The 16,295-nt window shown below is 45.2% G+C and overlaps 1 protein-coding gene across 3 annotated transcripts in view; it reads right to left on the minus strand.

Annotated features, from left to right (window-relative positions):
• Positions 1–16,295, minus strand: part of SLC7A5 (solute carrier family 7 member 5) — a 147,230-nt gene that overhangs the window by 49,969 nt on the left and 80,966 nt on the right. For all 3 annotated transcript variants that reach the window (XM_068128800.2, XM_068128801.2, XM_068128799.2), the window contains exon 6: positions 6,971–7,094. In XM_068128800.2, coding sequence (XP_067984901.2) covers positions 6,971–7,094 — 124 coding nt within the window. The remainder of the gene's footprint in view (positions 1–6,970; positions 7,095–16,295) is intronic.

The raw sequence follows: 16,295 nt of genomic DNA on the forward strand, positions 1-16,295 counted from the left end.
TTCTTTTACACTTTGGTGATTTATTTGTTAAAAGAACCATGTCACTGATTGTCCGTCGCAGCAAGAAGTCAACAACAGGATTATATCACAGGTGGCGTGGCAAAATGTACGGACAGGTGCATTTGATGATTGGCTTCACAGTCGGGTATACAAGGGTTGTTGCGTTCTGTATTAGTGGAAAACAACTGCTGCACGTCTCCAAAAGTTATTGCCGCTTCCTCTGGAGATGGTCCGTCAACTCGACAATGCTGTTTGTCATGGAGTTGTGGCTTTGCGAAATTACAGCATGCTATTGCTCGGAAGTATGGCATCACTCAAGGTCAGGTGTCAAAGATCCTGAAACGAAATGCTCAGAGGGGTGTCCCTACTCCAATACCGAGGCCAGGACGTCCCCGCAGAACCACAAGGAGGGATGATCGCCAGCTGCACCGGTTAGTCCGCAATGGCCGTACCAAGTCAGCTAATCGGCTTAGGGCTGAGTGGCAGCAACTGACAAATGTGCCTGTATCCAGAAGGCGAGTCAACCAACGACTGGTTCAAGCAGGCTATCGTGCCAGGCGTCCCCTGAGAAAGCTACGCCTGACCAGACAACACCGCCAGCGCCGATTGCAGTGGGCCAGAGAGCACTGTCAATGGCAGCCAGGCCACTGGAATCACGTGATCTTCAGTGACGAGTCTAGATTTCTGGTCTATCGTCAAGATGGCCGCGCCCAAGTGCATGAAGCCGACATCAAAGATTGTATAGTGCCAAGAGTCCGAGCTGGAGGTGGTGGGGTGACCGTTTGGGCTGCTTTTCATGCAGGGGGCAAAACTGACCTGGTTGTTCTGAATGGAAACCTGAACCAGTTCAAGTACATGGCCATTCTGGAAGAAACATTGCTTCCATTTGCTCGTGCAGCCTTTCGAGGAACCTTTGTCTTCCAAGATGACAATGCACGGCCTCATCGTGCTCGCATGATCCAACACTTTCTTGCTGACCGTGGTGTAGAGCATATGGAGTGGCCTGCCATGTCCCCGGATATGAATCCGATAGAGAACTTGTGGGCAGAATTAACGCGTCAAATCGACCACTTGGACCAGCAGCCGACCTCTGTGCGTGAATTGCAGCAGGCTATTGTCACTGCATGTCAAGCAATTCCTGTCCAAACCTTGGCAAATCTCGTGAACAGCATGCCTCAACGTGTACGTGCTCTCCTGAATGCTCGTGGGGGTTACACGAAGTACTGAACTAATTTTACTGTCGGTAATCCCAGTCGTAATTTAACTTTTGTTTTTGTTAAAAAAAAATTTGGCTAATGTGCAAAATAAAGAGATACTTCTGGAAAACGTACAGAAGTTTAACACAGTACTGTCCATGAATTGAGTTCGATATCAGTTTACATCACTTTCAAGGATCAATTTATTTGTTTCAAAATGTCAAATGTGGTTTTTGTTTCTTTTAAAGGTCACATTAACAAAATCTAGAATAATTTCAACATAATTCCAATGAACTTTTGGTTCTAAGACATCTTGAAAAGTAGGTTCACCCCCACAATAAAAAATATTCCATATTAAATGCCGTCTGTATATATATATATATATATATATTTTTTTTAACAAGCCAACGTCTGTCTGACGGTCTCACCGACGGTCTCACCCACGGTCTCACCCACGGTCTCACCGACGGTCTCACCGACGGTCTCACCGACGGTCTCACCGACGGTCTCACCGACGGTCTCACCGACGGTCTCACTGACAGTCTCACTGACAGTCTGACCGAGTCTGACTGACAGTCTGACTGAGGAAAATGACATTTTTTTCAATCAGACAAAAAAACAAGCAAATTGGACCCGAGCAGTATATAAGCAACAGAACGCTGCCTCGATCACTCCCAATTTTTTTCCCCCCTCTTTCCTGTTAAGAAATATGTAACATCATCGACGGTCTCACCGACGGTCTCACCGACGGTCATTGGAGATCTCGCGAGATCTCGGAGACGGTGGGAGGGATTTTCGAAGCTCCACACGGTCTCCACGTTTTTCGAAGTTAAGTCTGTTCACAATTGTATTTTGTCGAAACTGTATTTATCTTTCGGTGTGTGAAGTTATTGTGTGCAACTTTGGTTGTTTCTCGGTGTTTATCTTTCATAAATTGATCGTCTGTTTGCCGTGTCGTGTCTTGAGGCCTTGTACAGTGTGCACTGTACAACCTTGAGGCTTTGTTTTTCTCTCAGCGGTCCGTCGTTTGTGATCCAATAACTTTCGTTCTCTGTATTCCCAGGCTTTTCACCCATAGCCTACTTCCTTGTGTAAATCTCAACTCGGAAAAAAAAAAAAAAAAAAAAAAAAAAAAAAAAAACATTTCCTTCTCTGTTCTCATTCGTTTATTCATTCTTATTCGTTCGTTCGTTCTTCGACCACGTGTTTCTCCCCCATTTCCCCAGATAGTTTTCGCTCATTAACCTTCAATGTTTACACTTTCCCCTCAAGTTATGTATTCCGTCATATTTTATAACACCTTTTTCTTCTTCTTCTTTAAAAGGCTGCTTTCGACTTGCTCACCAAATCAATTCATCCCAAAAAAAAATATCCATCTCCTATAGTGCCTTTTTTCTACATTCCCTAAACTCACCCGCACTCCATCCTCCATCCAGCGTCCAGCGTCCTTAAACGTATTTTTAACTCGAAGGTCACAAGAAACTCATTTTGCAATAAATGTTCGTTTCCCATAAATCGTACACTTTCAAAAATCCAATCTCACCCCTCCCCTCCAAATCTTCCCCATAACCCCTCCCCTCCAAATCTTCCCCATCACCCCTCCCCTCCAAATCTTCCCCATCACCCCTCCCCTCCAAATCTTCCCCATCACCCATCCCTTTCAAATCTCCCCCCTTGCCCCCTCCCTCCTAAACTACCCCCTCACCCCTCCCCGCCAAGACGCCCCCTCGCCCCTCCCCTCCTAGACTCCTGCCTCACCCCTCCCCTCCAAATCTCCCCCATATCCCATCCCTTTCAAATCCCTCCCCTTGTCCCTTCCCTCCCAAACTCCCCCCTCACCCCTCCCCTTCAAATCTCCCCACCCTCATTGCTTCTCAATTTCCCCCCTCACTCCCCCTCCTCAAAGCGTCCTCCCCGCTTCTTCCCCCTTCAAACTCTCACCTCCATCTCCCCCAACCTTCTGCCTCGCTCTTCCCCCTCCTAAAATAACACCTCATTGTGGCTCACCCAATCACCATCAAACCTTTTGTCTGCCCCATCCTTCCCTTTCTCCGAGCTATTCTGAAATCTCTGACACACCTTCAACAGCTCTCCCTATCTCTTCCACCTCTTCCACATCTTACCCTACCCCTCCTCCCCCCTGTTCTGTATCTGATGCTCCCCCTTCCTCTTCATTAACGGTATGGACCTCAAACATCCGGGGCCTTCGTTCAAACTTAACTGATCTCTCCATACAGGTTGCTTCTGTCAAACCAGACGTGATCTGCTCAACAGAAACTTTCCTCCTTTATGATGTCTCTGATTCCATAGTATCTCTCCCGGGCTACTCCCTCCTCCGGTATGATAGACCTGAGCCTCGTCCTGGAGGCGGGGTTGCTATCTTTATCAAAAACTCTCTTCCTCACTCGCCCTGCACTGCACTCTCTCCACCTCACCCCCAGGAATACCTCTGGCTACGGCTTCCCCTTCGCTCCCACCTCTTGTTCATATGTGTGTTGTACCGTCCACCAAACAGTGATGACTCCATCTACATCTCGCTGTCTGATGATATGGACCAACTTCTATCTACTCATCCCAACTCTCTCTTCCTCATATGTGGTGATTTCAATTGTCACCATGCCAGTTGGCTGGGTGTGGGTACCTCTCTCACCAGCCATGGCTCTTCAGCAAAGGACTTCTGCGACTCACTGGGACCGACACAATCTGTCAATTTCCCGACCCGGATCTCAGTCAACGGAACATCTTCTCTTCTGGACTTGGTTATGACTAACTTCCCTGAAAATGTCTGCTGCTCTTCTTCTGCTCCGATCGGATCATCTGATCATGTCCTTGTTAAAGTGGACATCTCTCTGACCATCCTCAGGGAGCCTGCTCAGCGTCGACGAGTCTGGCATTTCACTCAGGCCAACTGGCACGGTCTTCAAGCAGCCATCAATCATCTGGACTGGTCTCCCATCTCTACCACCTCTGACATCAACTCATCCTGGGAATTCTTCCAAAGTAAATTGCTCTCTCTCATGCACAGATTTATCCCATCTCGTCTTCAGTTGTCATACCCTTCCTCCCGTCCATGGTACACGGAATCTTGTGGTGAGGCTGTTGCCCAGAAACAACTTGCCTTCGTCTCCTGGAAAGCAAATCCAACGGAAGGAAATCTCATTTCCTTTCACAAAGCCCGAAACAAGTGTGTGTCCACCCTCAGGAGAGCCAGGAAACAATATCTCTCCGTTCTCAAGACCGAACTCTCTTATCTGTCTCCCTCTTCCAAATCCTGGTGGCGTCTGGTCAAATCCGTTTCTGGTGTTTGTTCCCCCTCCATCCCCTCCCTTACCTCAAACGGCTACACAGCTGACTCCGCACGTGAAAAAGCTGAATGCCTCAACTCTGTGTTTGCCTCTAAATCTTGTGTCCCAAACCCATCCCTCTCTGTACCCACCATACCCAGTCGTACCCTGCTGCTCCTGGACTCCGTGTCCTTTCCTCCTGACAAGGTGGAAAAGTTTCTGTCAACCCTCGACTCTGATTCTGCAACTGGACCCGACGGCATCAGCCCACGGGTCCTAAAATCCTGCTCTGCTGCTCTATCTCACCCTCTCTCTGTTCTCTTCACCCTCTCTTTTGCTCAAGGTCAACTGCCATCTGCTTGGAAATCAGCCAACATCACCGCTTTGCACAAAAAAGGTGCAAAAACAGATCCTAGCAACTACAGACCAATCAGCCTTCTCCCAATTATCAGCAAAGTCATGGAATCCATCATTGCTTCGGATATGAAATCTTTCCTCTTCTCCAATGGCTTGATCTCTGATCATCAATTTGGTTTCAGACCAGGTCACTCTACTCTGGACATGCTGCTTCTGCTGTCTCAACAATGGATGGAGGTCCTCAATGCCAAACAGGAAATTAGAGCCGTCTCCCTCGACATATCACGTGCCTTCGACACGGTCTGGCACCCCGCTCTGCTCACCAAACTCTCCTCCTTTGGTATCCATGGAAATCTCCACGCATGGCTGGCGGACTTCCTCTCTAGTCGTCGTCAACGTGTGGCCCTGAATGGGTTTCTCTCATCTCCTCTTCCTGTTCAGGCTGGAGTTCCCCAAGGCAGTGTTCTGGGCCCCGTGCTTTTTCTGGTCTTCATCAATGATCTCTCTGACTCTCTCGAAAATCCTCTCTATCTCTTTGCTGATGACTCCACTCTCTGCCGCTCCATTCCTCTTCCCTCAGATCGGCAGTCTGCTGCCTCCTCACTCTCTGAAGACCTGGACAAAATCACAGACTGGTCAAACAAGTGGAACATGTCTTTCAATCCTGACAAATCTCACACTCTTACTATGTCTCTCCGAAAAGATCGACTGGACAACCCTCCCATCTACTTTCTCAACAATCCTCTCCAAGAAGTTCTGTCGCTCAAGATTTTGGGTCTCACTATCTGCCATGATCTTTCTTGGAAAACCACATTTCCAAGCTGGCCTCCAAAGCCAGTCGTTGACTGGGCATCCTCCGTCGTGCGAAGTCCTTCCTCGGCACACCTGAGCTCCTCACCACATACAAGGCTTTCATCCGCAGCTCAATGGAATACTGTTCTCCCCTATGGGCCGGTGCTCCTGCCTCACACCTAGCTCGGCTTCACGCTGTTGAAACCAAAGCTTTCAGAATTATTGGAATCTCCCGCGATGAAGCTATCTCTGAGGGCCTTTCACTCACTCACCGCAGCAGGTAGGTGGTCTTTCTGTCTTCTACCGACTCCTCTCCGGCCTTGCACCCCCAGCTCTCTCTGTGCTCTGTCCCCCAAATATTCCTACAGGTCGCACAAGATCTGCCAGCAACCCTCTGATGGTTAAAACTGCCGAAATCTCGGCTCTCTGCTCACCTTCACTCTTTCATTCCTCTTTTCTCCCGCCTCTGGAACAAACTCCCTCACTCCCTTCAATCCCACTCCTCCCTCCAGGTCTTTAAAACAGCTGTTCACCACCATCTCTTATGTTCCCCATCCAAAACCTTGATCTTTTCTACCCCCGCTAATTCACCCCAGATCCACCTTGTTTGAAATTCGAACTTCTTTCCTGGAAGTCCTGGTAGTGTCCATATGTTTTATACCTCTCCCACCGCCCCCCTTCCCATGCCCCCCCCCCCCCAAAGCCCTCGCCCTCTCTCAGATCTCTCGATGTCTCCATGTCTCTCGGTCCCTGCTCTCAAATGTTGTGTTTGTGTCCTTCCCCCTCTCTCCCCATCTTGTCTACCGCTCCCGATGTTATATGTTTTATGTGTCGGTTTGTCTTTCTGTGTGATTAATGTTCGCTCTTTCACGAGCCTCGATCTTGTATACAAAAAAAAAAAAAAAAAAAAATCCCATTTTTGAGCTCTAAACCAGCATGAGGAAAGGCTTCCTTTTTATACCGTGGGATTACTACCACATGCTTCTGCAAATAACTAAATAAAAAGCAAAATACAACCTCTGATTTATTTCAAATAAAATTAAAATTCTACAATTTGGTACGAGCAGAAATTTTTTTTTTAGCTAAATTAAATAACTCCAGCTGCAAGATGCAGATTTTAAGATGACAAGATGTATAAAAAATGACAAGTGGAGTGAACAAACACAGGTCCTAATTTTAAATCCCCTTTCACCTACATTCCATCTCTCCCACAACCAAGCCAATTCATCTTCAGACTTCCCTTCCCCTCCTCGTCACTCAATCCCCTTTCACCTACATTCCATCTCTCCCACAACCAAGCCAATTCATCTTCAGACTTCCCTTCCCCTCCTCGTCACTCACCACGGCGACGGCATCAGAGTGGATGATGGCGGTCGGTGAGAGTGTGGTGAAATACGCAAGGTTGGTGAGCACGTACACGATGGTAACTATAGGCAGTGAAATGATGATGGCTCGGGGGAGGTTTCTACAAGAAAGAAGTAGCAATGTATTAAAACACTTCATTTGGTGGTTTGTGCAGGATGAAAAGGAAATACAAGCAAAAAATAACAAGAATGACTTTCCGTGAAATATAGCGATCAAAATCAGTAAGAGGGTGATCTTTAGTAAAAACACATTTTCAAATAATTCAAAACGTTTGAAGCCTCTCTGCTGGTAAAAACAGCACAGATGGCATTTGGAAAACTTTTCAAGGACACCACAAGATTATCATGCAGAAATACAAGCTATGGTTAGAGCGATATTAATCATTTTCATATCAAGGTCATGGCAACACCGAATTTCTGAGATTTACAAATGATGTACACACGACTGCAAGCAAATTGGACCACAACACATTCTTTCAAAAACATTGATCAAGCTACAATTTAGTTCATAATATCTCTCAAACAAATGACGGAGGAATGCCAACTACCACGAGAGAGGAGGGGAAGAGGTCTTCAGGCACAGGCCTTCAAAGCATGAGGAGACATGGTTAGCATATATGGTCATGGTTAGCATATACGTGTCGACATTTACTCATGCAACACCCTCCACACAGAACGTTGGTTCTGCCGCAGCAATTTCTTGTATAACGGTTGCAATCCTGGAAGGGTAAGACACCTGAAAGCCGGCTTGAAGTTTGCAAAAAATCACCTAAAGGACTCTCAGACTGTGAGAAACAAGATTCTGTGGGCTTTCATGTGTCTTTCACTGAGGAGAGGCTTCCGTCTGGCCACTCTGCCATAAAGCCCAGATCGGTGGAGTGTTGCAGTGATGGTTGTCCTTTTGGAAGTTTCTCCCATCTCCACACAGGATCTCTGGAGCTCAGCGAGAGTGACCATCGGGTTCTTGGTCACCTCTCTTACCAAGGCCCTTCTCCCCCGATTGCTGAGTTTGGCCGGGCGGCCAGCTCTTGGAAGAGTCAGGGTTGTTCCAAACTTCTTCCATTATAATTATGGAGGCCACTGTGCTCTTGGGAACCTTCAATGCAGCAGAATGTTTTTGGAGGCTTCCACAAATCTGTGCCTCGACACAATCCTCTCTCTAAGCTCTGCAGGCAGTTCCTTCAACCTCATGGCTTGGTTTTTGCTCTGATATGCATTGTCAGCTGTGAGACCTCATATAGACAGGTGTGTGCCTTTCCAAACCATGTCCAATCAATTGAATTTACCACAGGTGGACTCCAATCAAGGTGCAGAAACATCTCAAAGATGATCAAGAGAAATGGGAGGCACCTGAGCTAAATTTCAAGTGTCATAGCAAAGGGAATGAATACTTATGTCAATGTGATATTTCAGTTTTTTCTTTTTAATAAATTTTTAAAACTCTAAAATCCTGTTTAACTTTGTCATGATGGGGGTATTGAGTGTAGATTGATGAGGGAAAAAATGAATTTAAACGATTTCAGCATAAGGCTGCAACATAACAAAATGTGAAAAAGTGAAGGGGTCTGAATAATTTCTGAATGCACTGAATGTATGCATGTATTCATAAAATCCAGATTCTGGTTGCAGGACAGAGATGCTATCTGTTAATACAAGTACAAATATATATATTGTCTTTCTGATACAACTATGTTTATATTACATCAGATTGATATTGTTGCGGGTTTGGGGGTCGGCGCTCCCCTTATCAAGGGGGGGTTAATCCCCTTGTCTTTTAAGCTGGCCGTCCCCCAATCCTGGAAGTTATGATGCTCCTCTCGGTCGGAATTAGCTCGGGTGATTGGTCAATGAAGTACCAAATACCGACGTACTAACCCCGACCGTGAGTAGGGAAATAACTCCCGCTCGCACCAGGGATAAGATGGAACATTGCCGAGCGGTTAGCAATCTGCGATCCGAGCCATTAACAAATGACTAAACCCGATCCTGAGCGGTTTCCAAATCGTGCCACAGGTACTCAATTGAAAGAAAGAACGGAGGCGATCGAATAAGAGGAAACCAGAGTAAGGGAAGAACAAAGAGTGGGTTTATTAATTATTTACAAGACCCAAAGAAGAGGAAACGAAAGCATGTACAAGAAAGGAGAAACAAAAGGACAGGGCAAGCTTATCTATACAGTCTTAACTTATCACGACCCCAGGACAAACAGACAGACTCACACGGAATTGTAGTGGTGGGGAGGAAGGTCCAAGCAGATGGTCAGGCGGGTCGACTCCGTCCAGGCTCCGGGTCCGCGGGCGAAGAACGGCAGGCAGCTTCGCGTGTCGTTGGCGCGCGACCGGACCTTACATATGCGAGGGGCTGGACTGCTGCATACGTATAAGCGTGCCAAACGCTCTCTCTCTCTCTCCCGATCAATCAAGGTCCGCATCGAACAGGCAGTTCGTAACAACGAGCTCTCTCGGCGCCGTTCTTCAATAAACAGTTCGTGCAATGCAATCCCCCGGCGCAGTTCGTTACCATCGATGGTTCCCTGTGCAGTCCTCGCGCTTGCACTTATATAACGCGCTTTTGGATTAATCTGCGCACTGAGGCCACGCCCGCCAGCAGGCTCACCTCTGCCCTGGTTGGTTAGCGAGGGCTCACCGGCTCGTTGACAGGGCCACGCCTCGTTCTTGGCGCTCCGCCCCCCTTCTTCTCCAAGCTTGACCGCGTGCGTAATGGCGTTTGGAGCGAACGCTGAGGCGGCTGCGGCTGGCAGAGGCGCGTAATACAATTTGGAGAGAGAGACTGGAAAAATGGACGGAATGGGGCCTATCTTATTTAATTAATGCAACGCAGATTCAACTATTGGGAACACAGCCTTATCTGAAACACATACTAAGGAAATAACTGACAGTCCTATGGTGTCCTACGTGTTGCATATGGACTAACTATGGGTGCGACCTTTGACCTTTTAAATGATGGAGTATTTACAAGAAGTGATTATTTATTTACAAAGTGAGGGGTTCTCAAAACCGCAACAATATATTTGTGATGAAGTGAAGTTTTATAGCAGCCTCCGAACTCACACAGGTCTTCAAAAAGACTGTTAGGTCTCGGGAATGGTTGCTATGTAACAAGGTTGTTTAACCGTGAAGCGCACACGACACTTGAGATTTTTGATATGTGATAAATAATTAAAAACTGAGGATATCCAGAAAATTTGAGCTATGCTAATTATTTCCAGGTTTTCACCATATATATTGGCTAAAGTGACTGGACTATTGGTGTATTGATTCCACTGGTAACATTTCTCTGGAAGAGAGACCACATATGCGGATGTGTGAATTTAGGCTGTGGTTGTGAGAGAAAGCGTTATTGGAGTTGCTGGGCCTCCAATTGGGTGACGCGGACACCGTCTCTGCCATGCTCATCAACAGCTAGGAGGTTTGCAGTCAGGAATATTAAATTTAACCAAAGAAGCACACGAACCCAAGAACATGACACTGACGTCATGTGCATAAATTATACCAACACATCTGTCGTGTCCGCGTGGCAGATGACACTTGTTGCTAACAGGTTGTGCAGCAATTGCTGGGGTGAAACTCAATCTGTGCCTTGCTTCCGAGTCAAGTTTGGGGGTTCAATTTGTGTTTATTAGCGGCTTAGATTGGTCACAAATAAACAATTTGCAGTATGTTGTCCTGATGAGCGAAAAATAAGCCCTCGTCGGTACGGCATAGTGTTGAAGTCGTGGGGACTCACTCCTATGGAGGAGGGGTCCAATTGTATGACCATGCATTCTGGCCCTTCGGGGTCAGGATGCATGTGTTTTGATTGACCATGTGCTTCAGCCTTTGGGTTGAGGTGCATGTGTATGCCAATGGGACAATCTTGATAGATGGAGTGCCTTGGCCGTGGGGTCAAGGTGCACGTCCAAGGCTGTTTAAATGTTTGATTTTTTTACCTTTTTTACTATAAAAAAGGGAGGCCTCATAAGGCCCATAATGAGGGTGAAGTCGAAATCGACATCTCTGCCTTTGTCTATTTGTGACCACAGAGCTTTAATCTCAGTCTGCAAAGACTTGAGTACCACACGGATGCCTCCGAGTTTGGAGGTGATGTGTTGGTATAATTTATGCACATGATGTCAAGGTCATGTCATAAGGTTAGTGTGATTCTTTGGTTAAATATATATATATATATATATATATATATATATATATATATATATATATGTATATATATATATATATATATATATATATATATATATATATATATATATATATATATATATATATATACATACACACACACACAGTCACGTGAAAAGGTAAGTACACCCCATGTAAAGTTTTGACTTTTTCAACATATTTCAACATACAGCTATTTGATCTTCATTTCAACAATATCGAAAGATAAAAGTGATATAATAAAACAAATATCATGAAACATTTACATTTTGTAGTCCATTGTATAATTTAAATAAACAAATGCAAATTTCGCATGTGGAAAAAGTAAGTACACCCCTACATTTATCACGACTTCAAATACCTAAAATTAGAATCAGGTGCATATGATTAGAACATCGTTGGAGAGGATCTTGGAGAAACTTGTCTTATTTAAACCTCAGACATTTAGTTTGGTTTGCTCTTTGTTGTTGAAGTGTGCGGCATCACCATGCCGAGATCAAAAGAGCTCTCTGAGGCCTTCAGAAAGAAGGTTATAGATGCCGACGAGTCTGGGAAGGGATTTAAAAAGATCTCCAAACAATTTGAAATCAATCATTCGACTGTCCGGAAGATCATCTACAAGTGGAGAAGATTCCAAACTGCCAACTTCTTCAGGCCGGGCCACCCCAGCAAGTTCAGCCCGAGAGCAGACCGCAAGATGCTGAAAGAAGTCTCTAAGAACCCCAGAATGTCATCACGAGACCTACAGGTAGCTCTTCCCACTGTTGATGTCAAAGTGCACGAGTCTACCATCAGAAAGAGGCTGCACAAATTTGATCTACATGGGAGGTGTGCCAGGAGGAAACCTTTGCTGTCCAGAAAGAACATCAGGTCAAGACTAAAGTTTGCCAATGAACACCTAGGCAAAGACCAGCACTTCTGGAACAATGTGCTCTGGACAGATGAGTCAAAGGTAGAGCTATTTGGCCACAGTACCAGAAGACATGTTTGGCAAAAACCAAAGACAGCATTTGACCACAAGAACTTGATACCAACTGTAAAGCATGGTGGTGGAAATATTATGGTTTGGGGCGGCTTTGCTGCATCAGGGCCTGGGCAGCTCACCATCATAGAATCCACTATTAATTCTTCATTGTACCAGAGGGTGCTTGAGGATAATGTGAGGAAATCTTTCAAACAGTTGAAGCTCAACCGAAGGTGGACCTTGCAACATGACAATGACCCTAAACATACCAATAAATCCACCAAGGAATGGCTGAAAAGAAAGAAATGGAGGGTTCTGGAATGGCCAAGTCAAAGCCCGGATCTAAATCCCATCGAGATGTTGTGGGGGGATTTGAAACGAGCTGTGCATGCAAGAAACCCCTCAAACATCGCACAGCTGAAAGAATTCTGCATGGAGGAGTTGGCAAAAAATTCTCCCAGGCGATGTGAGAGACTGGTAGGCAGTTATAAGAAACACCTACTTGGTTGTTTTTGCCAACGGGGGCAATACCACCGATTAGAGCCAAGGGTGTACTTACTTTTTCCACATGCGAAATTTGCATTTATGTTTATTTAAATTATCCAATGGACTACAAAATGTAAATGTTTCATGATATTTGTTATATCATATCACCTTTATCTATCAATATTGTTGAAATGAAGATCAAATAGCTGTATGTTGAAATATGTTGAAAAAGTCAAAACTTTACATGGGGTGTACTTACTTTTTCACGTGACTGCATATACATATATATACAGTCACGTGAAATATAAGACATATATATATAAGCCTGGTGTTGGCTTAGTGGTTAGGGCGCTGGCTTGGGATCCTAGGATCCTGAGTTCGAATCCCGGTCGATCGCTGAATTAACACCAGGGCGGTTGACTCAGCCTGTCATCCTTCTGAGGTCGGCAAATTGAGTACCAGCTTGTTGGGATGAATGATCCGGTGTGTACCCCGATTTAGAATAGGTACACCGTATCCCTGCGCATCGAAAAAGGCAACTAAGGGTTGGCGTCAGGAAGGGCATCCGGCCATAAAAACATTGCCTCAAACAGGGAACCATGAGGTCATGGGGCCCGCAAGGCCAACCCCCACTCTAGCGGGGAAAAATGGCCTTAAAACGATCATTCATTCATTCATTCATACAGTCACATGAAAAAGTAAGTACACCCCATGTAAAGATTTGACTTTTTCAACATATTTCAACATACAGCTATTCGATCTTCATTTCAACAATATTGATAGATAAAGGTGCTATAATATAACAAATATCATGAAACATTTACATTTTATAGTCCATTGCATAATTTAAATAAACATAAATGCAAATTTCACATGTGGAAAAAGTAAATACACCCTTGGCTCCAATAGGTGGTATTGCCCCCTTTGGCAGAAAACCTCAAGTCGGCGTTTCTTATAACTGTCGAGCAGTCTCTGACCGACTGGGAGAATTTTTTTCCCACTCCTCCATGCAGAATTCTTTCAGCTGTGTGATGTTTGAGGGGTTTCTTGCATGCACAGCTCGTTTCAAATCCCCCCCCCACAACATCTAGATGGGATTTAGATCCGGGCTTTGACTTGGCCATTCCAGAACCATCCATTTCTTTCTTTTCAGCCATTCCTTGGTGGATTTACTGGTATGTTTAGGGTCATTGTCATGTTGCAAGGTCCACCTTCGGTTAAGCTTCAACTTCGACAGATGGCCTCACATTATCCTCAAGCACCCTTTGGTACAATGAAGAATTCATAGCGGATTCTATGATGGTGAGCTGCCCAGGCCCTGATGCAGCAAAGCTGCCCCAAACCATAATATTTTCACCACCATGCTTTACAGTTGGTATCAGGTTCTTGTGGTCAAATGCTGTCTTTGGTTTTCACCAAACATGTCTTCTGGTACTGTGGCCAAATAGCTCTACCTTTGACTCATCTGTCCAGAGCACATTGTTCCAGAAGTGCTGGTCTTTGCCTCGGTGTTCATTGGCAAACTTTAGTCTTGCCCTGATGTTCTTTTTGGACAGCAAAGGTTTCCTCCTGGCACACCTCCCATGTAGATCAAATTTGTGCAGCCTCTTTCTAATGGTGGACTGGTGCACTTTGACAACAGTGGCAAGAGCTACCTGTAGGTCCGGTGATGACATTCTGGGGTTCTTAGAGACTTCTTTCAGCATCTTGCGGTCTGCTCTCGGGCTGAACTTGGTGGAGCGGCCTGGCCTGAACAAGTTGGCAGTTGTTTGGAATCTTCTCCACTTGTAGATGATCTTCCGGACAGTCGAATGATTGATTTCAAATTGTATGGAGATCTTTTTCAATCCCTCCCAGACTCAGAGGCATCTATAGCCTTCTTTCTGAAGGCATTAGAGAGCTCTTTTGATCTAGGCATGGTGACACCACACACTTCAACAACAAAGAGCAAACCAAACTAAATGTCTGAGGTTTAAATAAGACAGGTTCCTCCAAGATCCTCTCTAACAATGTTCTCATCATTTGCACCTGAGCTGGTGCACCTGATTCTAATTTTAGGTATTTGAAGTAGTGATAAATGTCGGGGTGTACTTACTTTTTCCACATGTGAATTTTGCATTTATGTTTATTTAAATTATACAATGGACTACAAAATGTAAATGTTTCATGATATTTTATATTATATCACCTTTATCTATCAATATTGTTGAAATGAAGATCAAATAGCTGTATGTTGAAAAAGTCAAAACTTTACATGGGGTGTACTTACTTTTTCACGTGACTGTGTGTGTGTATATATGTGTGTGTGTGTGTGTGTGTGTGTGTGTGTGTGTGTGTGTGTGTGTGTGTGTGTGTGTGTGTGTGTGTGTGTGTGTGTGTGTGTGTGTGTGTGTGTGTGTGTGTGTGTGTGTGTGTGTATATATATATATATATATATATATATATATACAGTGAAACCTTGACTTACGAGTGCACCAACTTACGAGTTTTCTGAGATACGAGCCGTCGCTCGGTCGATGTTTTGCTTTGTGATGCGAGCCGAGATCTGAGTTACGAGCGAGCGAGCTTGGATATAAAACACGTAATCATCGAAAAACATGAGCGAGGTGTGCGTGTTGTCGACTTGGCGAGGCAGTACGATCGTAGTACTTCTACGATATGTACGATTTTGAAGCAGAAGGAGTCAAGGCTATAACGCCAACCAAGGGCGTTAAGATTATTTCAAAGCTCCGGACCTCTGTCCATGAAGAGATGGAGAAGTTGTTGTTTGTGTGGTTGACGGAGAAGCAGCTCGCAGGAGATACCGTGACCAAGAGCATCATCTGTGAGAAGGCACGAGACATTTACGGGGATTTGGTGCAGCAGACGGCGGGAACATCAACGGACGAGGCATCGGAAGAGTCATTCAAAGCCAGTCGGGGATGGTTTGATAATTTTAAGAAGAGGACCGGCATTCACTCCGTCGTCAGGCATGGTGAGGCAGCAAGCTCGGATGTGAAGGCAGCTGAAGATTTTATTATAACTTTTGCTGAACTGATAGACGCCGAAGGATACATCCCCCAGCAAATCTTCAACTGTGACGAGACAGGGCTCTTCTGGAAAAAGATGCCGAGGAGGACGTATATAACGGCAGAGGAGAAGAGCATGCCAGGCCACAACTTGTTCAGAGTGCCGGCGATAGCTCGCCTTCTCTTTGTGGAAGACACGGTGAGATCCTTAACATCCAACAACTAATGGGACGCAAACGAGGCGCCCAGTTTAGCGGTACACACATTGATGAATCACCCTGCCTGTGAAACACCGACATGACAGGTTATAGCTGGGTCGGGATTCAAACCCAGGCTGGACAGTTTAGAGTCAAGTGTGCGTACCTCCAGTCCAGGCCATCCTGCCAACTTGTATGCTGCATACAGGTGAAATATAAAGCACGAGATATTTATATATATATATTTCAAAAAAAATTGGTGTGGTTTTTGGGGGGCTGGAACGGATTAATAGCATTTCAATTCATTTTAATGGGGAAATTTAATTTGAGAAACGAGCAAATTGAGTTACGAGCTCGGTCACAGAACGAATTAAACTCGTAAGTCAAGGTTTCACTGTATGTATGTATGTATGTATGTATGTATGTATGTATGTGTGTGTGTGTGTGTGTGTGTGTGTGTGTGTGTGTG

Source organism: Myxine glutinosa, chromosome 9 (genome assembly GCF_964187855.1).
Source record: "Myxine glutinosa chromosome 9, kmMyxGlut1.1, whole genome shotgun sequence".
NCBI lineage: Eukaryota > Metazoa > Chordata > Myxini > Myxiniformes > Myxinidae > Myxine > Myxine glutinosa.